The sequence below is a fragment of the Aulonocara stuartgranti genome (genome assembly GCF_965226115.1).
Source record: "Aulonocara stuartgranti genome assembly, chromosome: 16".
Classification (NCBI taxonomy): domain Eukaryota; kingdom Metazoa; phylum Chordata; class Actinopteri; order Cichliformes; family Cichlidae; genus Aulonocara; species Aulonocara stuartgranti.
In genome coordinates, this window is record NC_138952.1 from 24,787,078 (window position 1) to 24,801,051 (window position 13,974).

The following is a 13,974-nucleotide window of genomic DNA, read 5'->3' on the forward strand; positions in this document are numbered from 1 at the left end:
ACATCTTCCTCTCTACTTTAATGCCCAAACTTCTGAAGGCCATGAGAATGGACCATAAAACCCCTGCACCCAGCTTCCACCAGCAGACACCTGGCTCACCATCCTGTCTACTCACAGCTGGTGATCAGTCCAGTGTCCTTGGAGAGCTTTCTTTCAGCAGCTTTGCACAAGCTCCAGAAACACGGATTGCTCATCTGATTCAGACAGATGAAACCAGACAAAAACGTCTGGTTTCAGGGTGATCAGGGAACTTCAGCTGCTGTTCGAGGTTGACCGATACCTGCCAGGCTCTTGCTGAGGTCAGGATGCCTGCAGATGGTCATTTGTCACTGTTTGGATTGCTTGTGTTTTCTGATTGCTCCAGCGATGGTCCTCAGGACCTGATAGTCCCTTTGTTGTGTTGGGATGTGTGGGCATCTTGCTTTAGAACAATGAATCCCAGAAGTGTTGAAGAAAACATGTTGAAGAGAACAGATGTTCTGTTGCAAATTCAAACTGTGCCACATGTTTCTGAGGTTCATCAATGTTACTGTTCGGTAACATTGCAGGGCATCTATGAAGAACAGCAATCAGCAGCTTTACTGTGGACTGACAAACACCAGAGTCATTAAATCGTTCAACTTCTCTCTTTTTTTTTTTTTTACGTAATATTTACAGTTAATCTTAAAAACAACCTACTCAAAGGGACCATCTGGCACTGTAAGTCATCTGGTTTGATGACAATAGGCGAAACCCTAACCCTGTACTTGGAGACACACAAAAAGTAGCAACAACAAATTACAAATTTGATAAAACATGGTTAGAGTCAGGATCATCACTGATAATAACCTAGTGCTCAGAGAGTTAATGTAGTGTGTTTTTTTATTATTTCAAATTGAATGTCCTGAACCAAAGAACCTGATTAAAAAAAAAAAAAAGAATAAATTGCAACTGTCTAAATGCTGCACTCGCTCTGCTTAGACCTTTCACCTGTAAAACAGGCACTTTGTCTCTTCCTCAGCTGCCTGCTTTCTCTCTCTCTCTCTCTCTGGTATGATGAGTTGTCATGAGTAGCTTCAATGTGAAGTCAGATTTTTAAGGAGGAGAATGAGAGGAGTTAGAGGTGGAGTTCTTTTTTCTTGCCAGGGATAAAAGTTTTGAAGCAGCAGCGAGCTCCTCCAGACGGAAGCTGACACTGATACTACACTGACAATAACTCTATCAAGTCAGCCACGATATATTGCACTCAATGCAGCAGTAGCTGAGGATTTTTTCTCTTTGACGCAACACAAGTGATTTGCACATATTTTAATTTGGCCTCCTTATTGGTATTTTTTTTTACCACTTGTATGCACATTATTGTGACAGTATTAATGTTTTTTTAATCATTTGTGACTGAATTTCTTCAGTGACAATACACTAAAGGCTGAGAAGTAACAAGCAGAGTGAACTAGAATACAACAGAGGCCAGTAAAATGCAGGATTATGAGGCATCCATCTCATTTCTTGGGACGTGGGGCCGGTTTCAGATGAAAGTCTTCTTTTTGCTGTGTGTCACCTGTCTTCCTGCCGGGTACAACATCCTGTCTGTCATCTTTCTGCTGGCTACCCCCCCACACCAGTGTTACATCCCAGCACACAGGAACCTGAGCCAGGACTGGATGCAGGCCAGCATCCCACTGCAGGTAAGAACTGAATGATTCTGGATGTAATTCACAGAGTAGTCAAAAACAATCACTCATTCACACACAATCTTTATAGTCATCTGTGTCATTTCTGTCAGTGCAGATGAATTTTACCTGTTTACACAGTTGTTGTGGGTCTGATGGTTGCTGCTAACAAACATGACAAAAGCCCTTTATTCTGCCCACTGCTCCTCTGCTGTTTGCAGCTGTAGTTGAATTACTTTGTTGTAATATAAGCGTGAGAGAGCCTCACACTAAAACAGTCAGCTCACCTAAATCTGCAACAAGATATCCAAGTCATTTACCCCTGCTGGTCTCTTGCACTGCACAAGCTCATGACGGTTACTTTGTCAGTAACATGTTGTCCTCACGTTTGTTCATTTTTCTTCAACTCCCACACACATATCAGCACAGAGGAGGTAAAGTAACTATTGTTCGCAAAGCAGTGAAACTGATATTTAAGAAGCTACACATGCAAGATTTCGTTCTCAGCTGTTCTCAATGAAAACTGTTATCAGCAATGAGACAAGGGTGGACGGAGCGCTCAGATCTCTCACAGTAAAACAATGAAAAACTACAGCAGGGGCGTGTGGCTGCTGTTGCTGTTATGTCACACCAGACAATAATTGAAATTGTGCTGATGCATAAATGTAGAGGAAAGAAAATAATAACAATTTAACAATAAAAGTTTAAGCATTCACATTGTGTGTGTGTGTATATATATATATATATATATACACACACAATGTGAAGGCAATGTGAAACTTTACTTTATATCGGTGCTCTGGATCCAGCTGTGATCCTCACTTTTGTCAGAACTGGTCTAACCTCCAATTTCTTCAATTCTTCAATTCTTTATTTATTTGTCACATGTAGTTATAGCTAGTACAACATACAGTGAAATGTTTTTCCTGGCTAAAAAATACTCCCCCCGACTGTGAAAAACAGAATAAAACAAAATAAAAACACAGTCGCCGCGGAGCTACCAGGACGGCAGCCGAACTCGACGGCGCCATCTTCAACCTGAACCGATGTAGCCTGCTCTGGCACATGTCACCTCCCTGCTGCTGCAGTGCAAGTTGGCAATAACAAATATATTGTTTCCTGCTCAACAGGTGGCCGGGCAGCTGGAAAGAAGCAGTTGTAGCCGGTATGAGCTGGACCTGGTGCAAAACCTGTCTGAGCTGGGAATCAGACCCAACCTAGGCCAGATCTACAACTATTCTGCACTCGGAGCAAGCGCAGGGGTCATGCTGTCCAGCCTGAAGCAGGAGGAGTGCAAAGATGGATGGATCTACAGCACAGAGCACTACGAGTCGACTGTAGTCACTGAGGTACTGTTACTGTCTAAATGATATTGTTCAGATCCAAATCTCCCTGGATCACAAAGGACTTCCTGGTTAAATAATATGTGTATATATATATATATATATATATATATATATATATATATATATATATATATATATATACTTCGTTTCCCCCCCATTTTCACTGTTAAAGTCAAGTGTCCCCCTCACTATTTTGTATTAGTGTTTATATTGGAGCACATTTAGCTGGGATGCAATCTGTCCCGAGGTTATAACAGTTAACTAAAATGTAACAACAAACTAAAACTGGAAGGGTAAAAAAAACAAACATTTTAGTTAACTAAAATAAAAATAGCAATTTAAACGAAAAGATTAAAACTGAAACGATTTTGTGAATTTGGAAAATGAACTAAAATAAAAAAAAATCTTAGTTTTATCTTAGTTTGTTATTTAAAACTTGCCTGATGCAGTAGTCATGGACATGTTTATTGAGACTCTGGATGTCTTCAAGACTGTTTTCAAACAGTTCTCTGTTTTTATTGAAACATTTGTAATAATTTTTCTAAATCTTGCCCTTTACATATGCCCTCTATACAATAATAACTGAAAAGACTAAAACTGAGACAGAAACCAAGAAAAAAAAAACTACCTAAAACTAAAAATGCTCGAACAATAAAAACAATTTTGAAAAGTCTAAATGAAATCAACATGAAAACGAACTAGAAAATATAGAACTATAATAACTGGATTTAATGATTTGGCCAGCTTCTGTTTGTAAAACCAGCTGGAGCTTGTTACAATAGCCGCCAGTTGATGGTTTGCCTCAAATGACTGCAGATAGGATAGGAGGAGCAACTCCATCGATGGAACATAGAATAAATAAATAAAGGCAAACATACATAAATAAATAAATAGGATGGCTTAGTAAATTTACGTGTAAATTACAATATTTGAATTTTATTTTTGTGGTGTGTTAAGCCCACACAGTGATTTGAACAAAGTCAGGATACAAATAATGGTTCCAAAGAGACGACTTCAAACAGACAGTTTCAGCCAATAAAAGTTACCTGAAAGCAAAACATCGGGCAAACAGTCAGCCAAGAAAACAGGCAGGAGACATAGATCAGGGCAACTAGGCGATGTAGATGATGAGTCAGTAAAGGCAACATCGAATCCTTTACCACACAGTGATTTATGAGAAGCTTTTGCTTGAGGAAACCCTCTAAAGTTAGCTTAGCCTTATGCCACTTGTGGTCATACAAACAGTGACAGGAATAAGAAATCAAACAGCCTGAGGAGTAAAATCAGGACAGAGAAAAACTGATGTTACAAACCCATCTAAACAAAGCAACATGGATGCTAATGAAGCTAACAGTCTGCACAGGGACAGCTGGAAGACAGAAAGTAGTGCTCTGTATAACTGTGAGACTGAGCAGTGGCCTGCGAGCTTGCTGAGTCCCCTTCCAGTTGCAGGTTACATTCGCCTGTTTGCTTTATATTCCAGTGTACGCGTTCGATATTTTATGCTTTTATGCCTGCTTCAGAATATCTATTTTATTTTATTTATTTATTTAGGACAGTGCATGTTAATGAACATAAATGTAAAAAAAAAAAAATGACATGAATGTAAACATGCCAGATTATAGCCAAAGGCTAATTTCCATCTGTTGTCCTTAAACATAAAAAAAAATAGACATAATAATTCATAAAAATTCATCATTCATTCATAATAAAAACTCCATCACCAAACTTACACATACACACCATTCTGTTCCCAAATAAAACATTAAAACTATACAACTCATACATGATCACACACTTGATTTGTCCATAACCCGTTTTTAACCTTTGCCTTAAACAAATTGAGTGTAGAGCATTCTCTAACTGGTTGAGGAAGACTGTTCCACAGATGGCCTCCCTTAACAGAGAGGACGTTCTGCCCAAATGCTGTCCGTCTGTAGGGTATAAACAAGTCTCCTCAGATTGTAGCTCGAGTGGTCCTGTCTGAGCTTTCTTTATGCCTAATGAACTGCTTTAGTGGTGGTGGAGCAAGGGAGTGTAAGACTTTATATATTAAACACACTCTTTTAAGTTTCACTAAGTTATTGAAGTTCAGTAATTTATGTTTTTTTTTAACACATGACAGTGGTGGTGGGAAGTCGGTTTTTTGTCAAGTAGTTTTAAACTTCTTTTATAAATGTTTTCAATAGTTTTAAGTGTTGTTGGACAAGCAAGTGACCAGGACGTCAAACAATAGTCCATATGAGAGATGATCATTGAGTAAAAATAAGTTTTTGCAACATTCATATTTAAATTATTACATATATGATTAAAATTTCCATTATTAAATTTAAGTACCTGGGACTCTTTATTTATGTGACTCTTGAAGGATAATGTTGGGTCTAGAATGACGCCAAGATATCTATATGTTTTCCTTGTCTTCTAGTTTAACCTTGTGTGTGGCAACCGGTGGAAACAGCCACTGACCTCTCTCATCTACTTTCTGGGAGGACTTTGTGGCTGTTTCCTCTCTGGACAGCTATCTGACCGGTAAATTTACAGTTCAACAATTCTCTAAAGTTATAGTCTCTAAAGTCTCTAAAGTTAGCATAAATGCAATGTTTTTCATTAAAACAAGTCTGCTAGTTAGCTGTGAGCTAGCTCACACTGTACTAAATAAAATATGTTGCGTTCTTGGATAGTGGTCATGCTAGCTGCTAATGCTTTATTCCTTTTAAAAAACCAAAAACATAAATATATAAAAAGAAGAACATATGTGCTCATGTGGCTGATTGCGCTTTTGTTGTATTTGTGCTAAAGGTTTGGCAGGAAGCCTGTTCTCTTTGGTGCGATTGCCACACTTAGTATCTTCAGCCTTGCTTTGAAATTTGCTCAGTCCTGGGCCGTCTTCGCTGTGCTTTTCTTCATGGTTGGCATGGGTCAGCTCACCAGCTACATAGTTCTGTTTGTATTGGGTAAGTGTGTTCTCTTGTTTTCAGGATACTACTTTCCACTGGCTGCATGCTGTACTGCTGCTTTCTTAATCAAATCTCATTGAAAAATAAACCTTTTAATCAACAACTTCTGCCTCTCGGCCTGGGGCTCGGTCACTCTGGCACAACTGGCTGCCGGCGGAGCTCACAGGCACGTCACTGCAACCCCCCCCCCTGGCTTCTGCTCCACGGCTGCTGAGTGACCCCTCATCTGGGGTTCTCCTCAGCTCTTTCTGGGATAGTGGCGCAGCTGCCCCTCTGTTGGTCTCTTGTGTTCCGGGGGCCTCTGGATGTCTGGAGTTTTGATCTCCTCCATACCTGCTTCATGCGCTGGTGGACGGGGCTGTGGCCCCCCCACACCCTCTAGCAGATCATTACATGAGGGAACCTTTTAAAAACAAGCGCGCTCATGCTCACAGGTGTACACACGGGTGCTCACACATACAAACTACACCCTTTTTGGTTCCTACCTCAAAGCACACTGTGCGCTGTCGATCTTACGTGCTGCACAATAATGTTTAATATTTAGTATTTACTGTTATATTCCCATAGATCATCGTGATGTTGTTTATTATGTTGCTCTTTTTTTTCTTCTGCTTGTTTTCTCTTTTTTCTTTCTCAACAGGTGATCCAGGTGATTGATATATGTATTGTCACGGTTCAGTATTTTGAGTTGTTATATTTTGGTGTGTTTTTGCATTTTGGATTCTTTTCTTATTATGATGATAATGATGATTATGACTCTATGTTTCAGTTATTCTTGTTTAGGGATTAGTTCGTAGGTTTTTTGTTCTCATGTTTATTCCAGGTTTAGTTCAGTGTCTAGTCTGTCTCTCAGTGTCATGTCTGCGTTTTTGTTTAGTGGTGTCCTGTTTCCTGTTTTACTCTGAAGGTTCATGTTCCTGTCTTATGTCAGAGTTTCTAGCTTTGTTCCCCCCGTCTCATTAGGTCTTATTCCTCCCAGCTGTGTTCCCCTTCTGTCTCTAATTCCTTGATGACTTCCTCAGTGTATTTAAGCCCAGTGTGTCTTTGTGTCAGTGTCAGATTGTCTGTTATCCTCATCTTGTATTATTGTAGTTTCCCCTATTGTGACACTGTGTTTCATAGCCTGCTTAGTTACTCTGTGTTTATAGTTTTTCCATAGTTCCTTCACAGAGTGTCTTAGCCTTTTTAGATTACACAGTGTTCTCTGTCTTCTTAGTTTTCCCAGTTTCAGTGTTCCCTAGTGTTTTTGTTATGCCTTCAGCCACGATAAAGGCTTGCCTTATTTTGGAAACCTAGTTCTGTCTCCACCGTGTCTGCTCTTGGGTCTACCTCATTCTTCACACCGGCGCACCCCGCCGTGACATGTATTTTTTGTCTGCTTATTTTGTTGGTTTTTGTTTTTTGCCCTTTATCCACGTCCCTCTTCCCCGCTGTTTTTCTTTCCCTCTTTCTTTCTCCTCTTTCTTTTCCCCAGGCAAATCTGTCCCGTATTTAGCAAGTGAAAATAAAATAAAATAAACAATAAAAAGTGAATCAAATGGACCATTACGGCAAGACTGGGATGGTCCATTTGGTAAAGTAAATCCGTTGGGCATCTTTCTTCGCCTTTAGACAATAATTCTGATGGCAAAAGAGCCAAACGGGACAGGCAAAAACAAAAACAACTTCTGCCCTCTTGTGAAATTTCCCCACAGGTTCAGAGATCCTCGCTGGCTCATCTAGAGTTCTCTACGCCAGCATGTGTTTACCTTTCATGTATGTATTTGGTATGATGCTGCTTCCTGCTACTGCCTACTTGCTCAGAAACTGGAAACACCTGTCGCTGTTAATGGCCCTGCCTGGGCTGGCCAGCCTCCCCCTCTGGTGGTAAAATGACCTCACTACACTATCAAGATTTTTTTTTGCTGGTGACATTTTCATAGTTAGACTTAATGGAGAGTGTGCGATAGACAGAATGTTGAGGAATTTGTGTAAATGCGCTTCAGTGTAAAAAGTATTTTAGGTCATTTTCATTGCCTATCATGAGATTTTTCTTTCTGACCGAAAACATGTACGATTGTCCAACACTGATGCTTAACACCAACATTAAGCTAAATGTGTACCTTAGTGTCTGTTCGTCATCCATCCATCCATCCATCCATCACTTTCTTCCACTCATCCAGATGTCCTTTTGCTTCCTTGTTGGGGGAACCTGAGACAAAAGAGATATGTAATCTCTCTAGGTCTCCTTCATGCTGGGCATGCCTAGAAGGCCATGTTAGATGCTCATTTCTGCAAAACTGGATTTTGCTGTATGAGATCATTAAAGGGGGCAAACCCTTTAAAGTTCAGAAAATGGGTTTGGTGTGTTTGCATTCTTACCCATTCTTTCAGTCACACTTGTTTTCATAGTTGAAGGTGCAAACATAGATAAACTGGTAAACCAAAGTCTTCTGGCTCCACTCTCTGTTCACTACAAAGACCTGACATAACACACATTTTACAAGTGAGCCCACACAAATGCACTTGTCCATCTCATAGTCCATGTTCCCATCACTTGTATTCTAGATTGAGAAATACCCAAAGAAAGCAATAGTTAGTTTGAAGACAAACAACCACCAAAATGGAACTGAAGCATGGTCTCAGTCATCCCAGCCACTTCACACTCGGCTGCAAATATTATAATGAATGTGACCTTCTGATCACATTATCTACCAACGGAGTGGACCCTCATTGCCCCAGCTCAGATCCTGATCATGAATACTGCAAACAGGATTGTAGACTCAAGACAAACCCGCTGACGTCTAGCACACATTCCTGCTCATTTATTTTCAGCATGGATGTTGTATTTCTACTGTGGATCAACTAAGCAAACACTAAATGTGTGTTTGAAGTGAAACTTTATACCTTTCTTTAGCATGACTATGCCATCTACACCTATTTGGAGTAGATTTTCACTAATTTTACAGGTGTTCTTATTGTTCTGAGATAAATTCTGAACTTATGTATTTCAGCAGCAACTTAATGAATAATTAACACTGTCTCCGTCTACTCAGGTAGATGTGTTTTCACCTAAGTGATGACTTGACTGATGAACTGCAGACAATCTAGATTTGTGTCTGTCTGTCCACCAGGCTGATTCCAGAGTCTCCTCGCTGGCTAGTGTCTAAAGGCCGTTTGCAAGAAGCAGAACGCTTGTTAAGGTCAGCGGCTCTGGAGAACGGAGTGGAAGCTCCTCCTGTTATCTTCCTCTCTGCAAATGTAAGGGCTTCTGACATCAACTTTGTTCCACACTGTAAACTATTGTGGCCACTGCAATGACGTTTCTCTGTCACTGTAGGTTCAACAGTCTGATAGCAAGAAGGCTGAGACCCTCAATTTCCTGGACCTCCTAAAGGCCAAAAGCATTCGAAGTGTCACACTCATACTTTGGTTTCTCTGGTGAGTTGAACCTTCTCCTCTGCAGGTGCTCTCAGGAACTGATTTCTTGCTAACTACAGTATAGCATAATTGATAGTTTCATTATTCCGGAGCAAGAACATTAAAAGGAAGTAATCCATGTTTTAAAGATTACTAGGGAGGACATTACTAGTGACTTCTGTGGCCGCCAACATCTCTTTGGACATGCTGACATCATCAGGATGTATTTTGAACCCTTTGAACAGTCAGTGACCTTTCCTTTAGTGCCATTCTCATGAAAACTTGATTTTTTTGCAGTTTTAGCTATTCCAGCCGACGGACCCTGCTATTGCTCATCCTGTAATGAAGCATCCATCATCCATCCAGTTGCCCCTCAAGAATTCACAAGACTCACTCCTCCTCCTACAGAATTGTTCAGAATTTAACTAAACTTACATATAATGAACATCTAATTCTGGGGTGTCAAACATAAGGCCTCAGAGCCAGAATTGGCACTGCAAAGACTACAATGTGGCCCATTGGATGACTTTATAAAATGTGAATGATGGCAGACATTTTGGACTTTTAACTGTATTTTAAGTTTTACAATTTTTCTCTACTGATAAGAGACACCCCCTGTTGTCATTCGTACAACACCCAAGTAATTAAGTAATAGGTAAACAATAACAATCAAAACATAGAGAAATTCCTGTTTTTTCAGAACTAGTACAGAACTGACCGAAAGAGGTGCTTCCCTGGTTCATCCCAGTTCAGATCAATGTGGCTGTATGTGGCCGTCCCTGATCTAATGGGTCTTCATGCAAATTGTTGTCAAGGTTCACATCACATTTGCTGTTTTATTAATCATAACCTGTGAATAGCGATAGATTGTGAGCTGGACAAGTTTCTACGTCACCGACGTTTTGGTTTATTGATATATTCGACATTACAGCGTCTCAGTGATGCTAACAGGATTTAATTTCTCTCTCTTTTTTTTTTTAATTTGTTCTCTTGTTGTTTGCAGGCTTTCTACACATGTGACCTATTCTGGGTTGTCATTCAATATGTCTACACTCTATGGCAACCCCTTCCTGAATTACTTCTTGCTGTCAGCTGTTGAGCTACCAGCATACACTGTCAGCTGGCTAAGTGCATGCAGGCTTTCCCGCCGCCTGTCTTTTATCAGCTTCTCCCTGCTGGGGGCGCTAGCACTCTTCCTCATCCAGGTCACTCTGCACAGTGAGTGAGACCACTATAATCTAGTACTCCCCCGTTGCACTTTTCTCACTCTCTTTGTGAACATAATCATTAATTCATCTAAACAATAAATATTTTGAACCCATAATTGTTTGTCTGGCCAAGCCCCAGAGTAACTTTGATTTTCTTAAGAGCCTTTTTTGGTGAGAAGCAGGACTGGACAGGTCACAAGTTCATCTCTGGGCCAATATGCCAGTAGTGCTCGAAAACACTCTTCATCAGATAATACACAAAACTGACACACAGGTACACTGCAAGCCTTTAAAGGCTCTTATCTATATCAGATATTATGACATCAACATTTTGCCTAGCAACCACCAACTACCTGGCTAAAATGACCAAGTTATAGTGCATTTATACTCCTAGTACTCCTTCTAAAAGTGTGTGTACTATGATTTTCACTTCGCGACAATAACATGTCATTTATAGCTTCAAAAGCTTTATTATGCATGATAACCCCCAAAAAACAGACAAAAATCACAGATCAAACAATAGTATAGCATGGGCATTTATAAAATATGTGTAAAATATGCCTTAAATGTTTGCAACCTGCATGCTGCTGTTGGAAAATAACATATATAGAAAATCTGGCCTGGCATTTAAGAGAGGGAAGGCTCTTTGACTATTGGTTAGTGTTTCTAAATAATTTGTTTCCATCCTCAAAAGCTTACGCTCTTTCCCCTCCCTCCAGGCCATCCAGCTCTCACCCTGTTCCTGGTGCTGCTGGGTAAATTTGGTGTTCTGGTTGGCACGGGCATTTTGTACATGTTCACTGGAGAGCTCTCTCCCACAGTCATCAGAAATACAGTGATGTCATCCTGTGCCATGCTCTCCAGAGTGGGATCCTCTATTTCCCCATACCTACTGCAGCTGGGTGAGATATTTGGGTTCAGATTATCTTTAAGGGAAGTCTTGGTGTGTTGAAAATAAGTTAAAAAACAACAACAACCTTAATGCTTAGCTACCTGTCTCTAAACTTAGTAAACTGACCTGCAGGTTAGTGATGCAGTCTGTAGCAGACAAAGACTGACTTCACTAATCTTGTATAATCTGCTTTGGTCTTGTCCGCAGCTGTGTTCTACGAGTTCCTGCCGTGGATGCTTGTGGGTTCTCTCTCACTTGTCAGTGTCGTGCTCTGCTTTTTTCTTCCGGAGACCTTTAGAGAGCCGCTTCCCGACACCATCGATCAGATGCAAGCAATTCAGAGGTAAGTCTGTCCAACCTTATGACTGCTCTTACTGAGGGTTGTGTTCTGTTTTCAGGGGCATATTTGAAGCGCTAATGTTCTGTACATTACCACAATAGGTTTGTAAATGAAACAACTCAGATGCAGATGAAGTGCAGACTTTCATTTTTAATTCAATGGGCTGAACAAAGCATTGCAAATGTGAGGAACGAAAGCATTTTAACACAATCCTGCGATCATCCACCACTGTTTACCACTTTCTGTCTTTCTAGCAATTTCTCAGATGGGCGTTTTATCTACTTAATTGATAATGACATAATGAAATAGCCTTTGAGCAAAGGCTCCAATTACTTTTCGTCCCTTTAAAAAAGAGGGTAGCACCTGTTAAATAGCTGAAACCCTTAAACCCTTCACCCAATTTGAATGTGGATACCCATAAATGAAAGCTGAGAGTTTATACATTATGTCCATGTCTATTATATAACTATATTTGGAACATGTTTCAGAAAACAGTAAAAAAATAGAACTTGTCAGTGTCCAAATATATATGGACCTAGCAATATGTAGAAAATATTGGTGTTTTCCATATAAAACAAAAAAGGCAAAAAAAAAAAAAAAAGCCACAAAGAATCAGCCGTACTGACACAGCTCTTTTCATCTGCTTCCAGATTCAGGTGGCCATGTGCCTTCAAGCCACCCCAGAAGGATGACATGAAATCAGCTAAAGACCAAACGTCTCTGCCTGAGATCATCTGTTCAACGCGCTTTTAAGACTCGGACACAGAAATGAATGAAGCTGCCTTCACCAACACTACCACCAACAACAGAATGTGAAACAAAAGACCTTAGTCCATTCTGACAAGATGGTTGTACTGTTTTCTGTCTCCATCATCTTCAAAGACTGTGAGAGAAACCGTAGAATCTCCAGCAATATAGCAGCTTCTCTCTCCACATTACAGAGCAAGGGGAGCTAATACACAATGAGTGTAATTTTTTTACCTTTTAAAAGCAAAGGGGGGAAAAGTTTACCACGATGAAGGTCTAGTTTAGCGTTTTTCCCTCCATCGTTTAAAACACCCGTGCCTTTGAGATAAACGTTATTGTCAGTCATATGAATGTGAATGTGTTTAAGAAATAAAGATCAGAAAATATACATTTCAGATGAAGATTTTTGTTGCTAGATTGCAATTTTTTGGTTCAGTCCTTGGTTCAGTCCAGCAGGACATATTATCAGAAAATGACATTAAAAACTGCTCAGACACAAATAGCAATTAGCCACTGGGTATGCACTCACCAGCCACTTTGTTAGGTACACCTGTTCAATTGTGCGTTAATGCAAATATCTAATCATCCAGTGATAAGACACCACCTCAGTGCATTTAAGCATGTATACATGGTCAAGACGGTCTTCTGACATTCAGACTGAGCTTCAGAACGGGGAAGAAAGGTGATTAAAGTGACTTTGAATCTGGTGTGTTGACTAGCTGGTCTGAGTATTTCAGAAATTTCTATTGTAGGTTCTCTGCCTTACAACATAAAGACCTTTGAGTTGGCTCCTATTTAAATTAAACTGAATTGAACAGTAATTGCTGATTTACTGGGATTTTCCTGCACCACCATCTCTTGGGCTTCTAGAAAATGGTCCAAAAGAGAGAAAATATCCAGTCAGCAGCAGTTCTCAGGGTGAAAATACCGTGTTGCTGCCAGAAGTCAGAAAAGAATAGCCAGGCTGCTTTGGGCTGATAGGAAGGCAACAGTAAATCACTTGTTACAACAGGGGTGTGCACAAAAATCACATTGAACCTTGAAGCAGATGGACTACAGCAGCAGAAAACCTGAACAAGTTCCATTCCTGTGAGCTGAACAGGAATCGGAGGCAACAGTTTGCACGGATTTAAAATTGGACATCAGAAGGTTGGAAAACGTATCTTCTGAATCCCAAAACATTTAGAAGATTGGGCTAGAATTTGGAGTAAACAACGTGACAGCAAAGACCCATCCTGTCTTATCTGAATGGTTCAGGCTTGGTAATTCCAAATAAGTGGGTTCAAATGGGAACTTTAAACTGTAACATTTGTGCAGTAATTTAAATGAATCATCTTTACTCCTCTTTCTTATGTTTTGGCAAAACAAAGTACCAAGAATAGAGCTTTTGCACAGCAGTTTTGACACTTCATATGTTTAATTACATTACTTTAGGC

At 40.0% G+C, this 13,974-nt stretch overlaps 1 protein-coding gene across 2 annotated transcripts; it reads left to right on the forward strand.

The window, feature by feature from the left end:
• The first annotated feature begins 1,149 nt into the window (after positions 1-1,149).
• On the forward strand, positions 1,150-12,939 carry LOC309691651 (solute carrier family 22 member 4-like). Of its 2 annotated transcripts, none has more exons than XM_082509491.1 (11): positions 1,150-1,664; positions 2,780-2,998; positions 5,421-5,524; positions 5,795-5,949; positions 7,647-7,818; positions 9,066-9,192; positions 9,272-9,372; positions 10,355-10,569; positions 11,279-11,461; positions 11,659-11,794; positions 12,442-12,939. In XM_082509491.1, exons 1-11 carry the CDS (start codon positions 1,455-1,457, stop codon positions 12,542-12,544), a joined length of 1,725 nt encoding a protein of 574 aa, XP_082365617.1. In that variant the 5' UTR covers positions 1,150-1,454; the 3' UTR covers positions 12,545-12,939. The 2 variants fall into 2 exon arrangements, with proteins under 2 accessions (XP_082365617.1, XP_082365618.1); XM_082509492.1 differs by having other exon boundaries at positions 11,279-11,314.
• The last annotated feature ends 1,035 nt before the right edge of the window (positions 12,940-13,974 follow it).

Bases quoted from the DNA above. Each gene is read 5' to 3' on its own strand.
- LOC309691651 (XM_082509491.1), top strand. From the start codon at position 1,455: ATGCAGGATTATGAGGCATCCATCTCATTTCTTGGGACGTGGGGCCGG. The intron at 5,950-7,646 runs GTAAGTGTGTTC...ATTTCCCCACAG, and splicing joins CATAGTTCTGTTTGTATTGG to GTTCAGAGATCCTCGCTGGC. The intron at 9,193-9,271 runs GTAAGGGCTTCT...CTGTCACTGTAG, and splicing joins TTATCTTCCTCTCTGCAAAT to GTTCAACAGTCTGATAGCAA.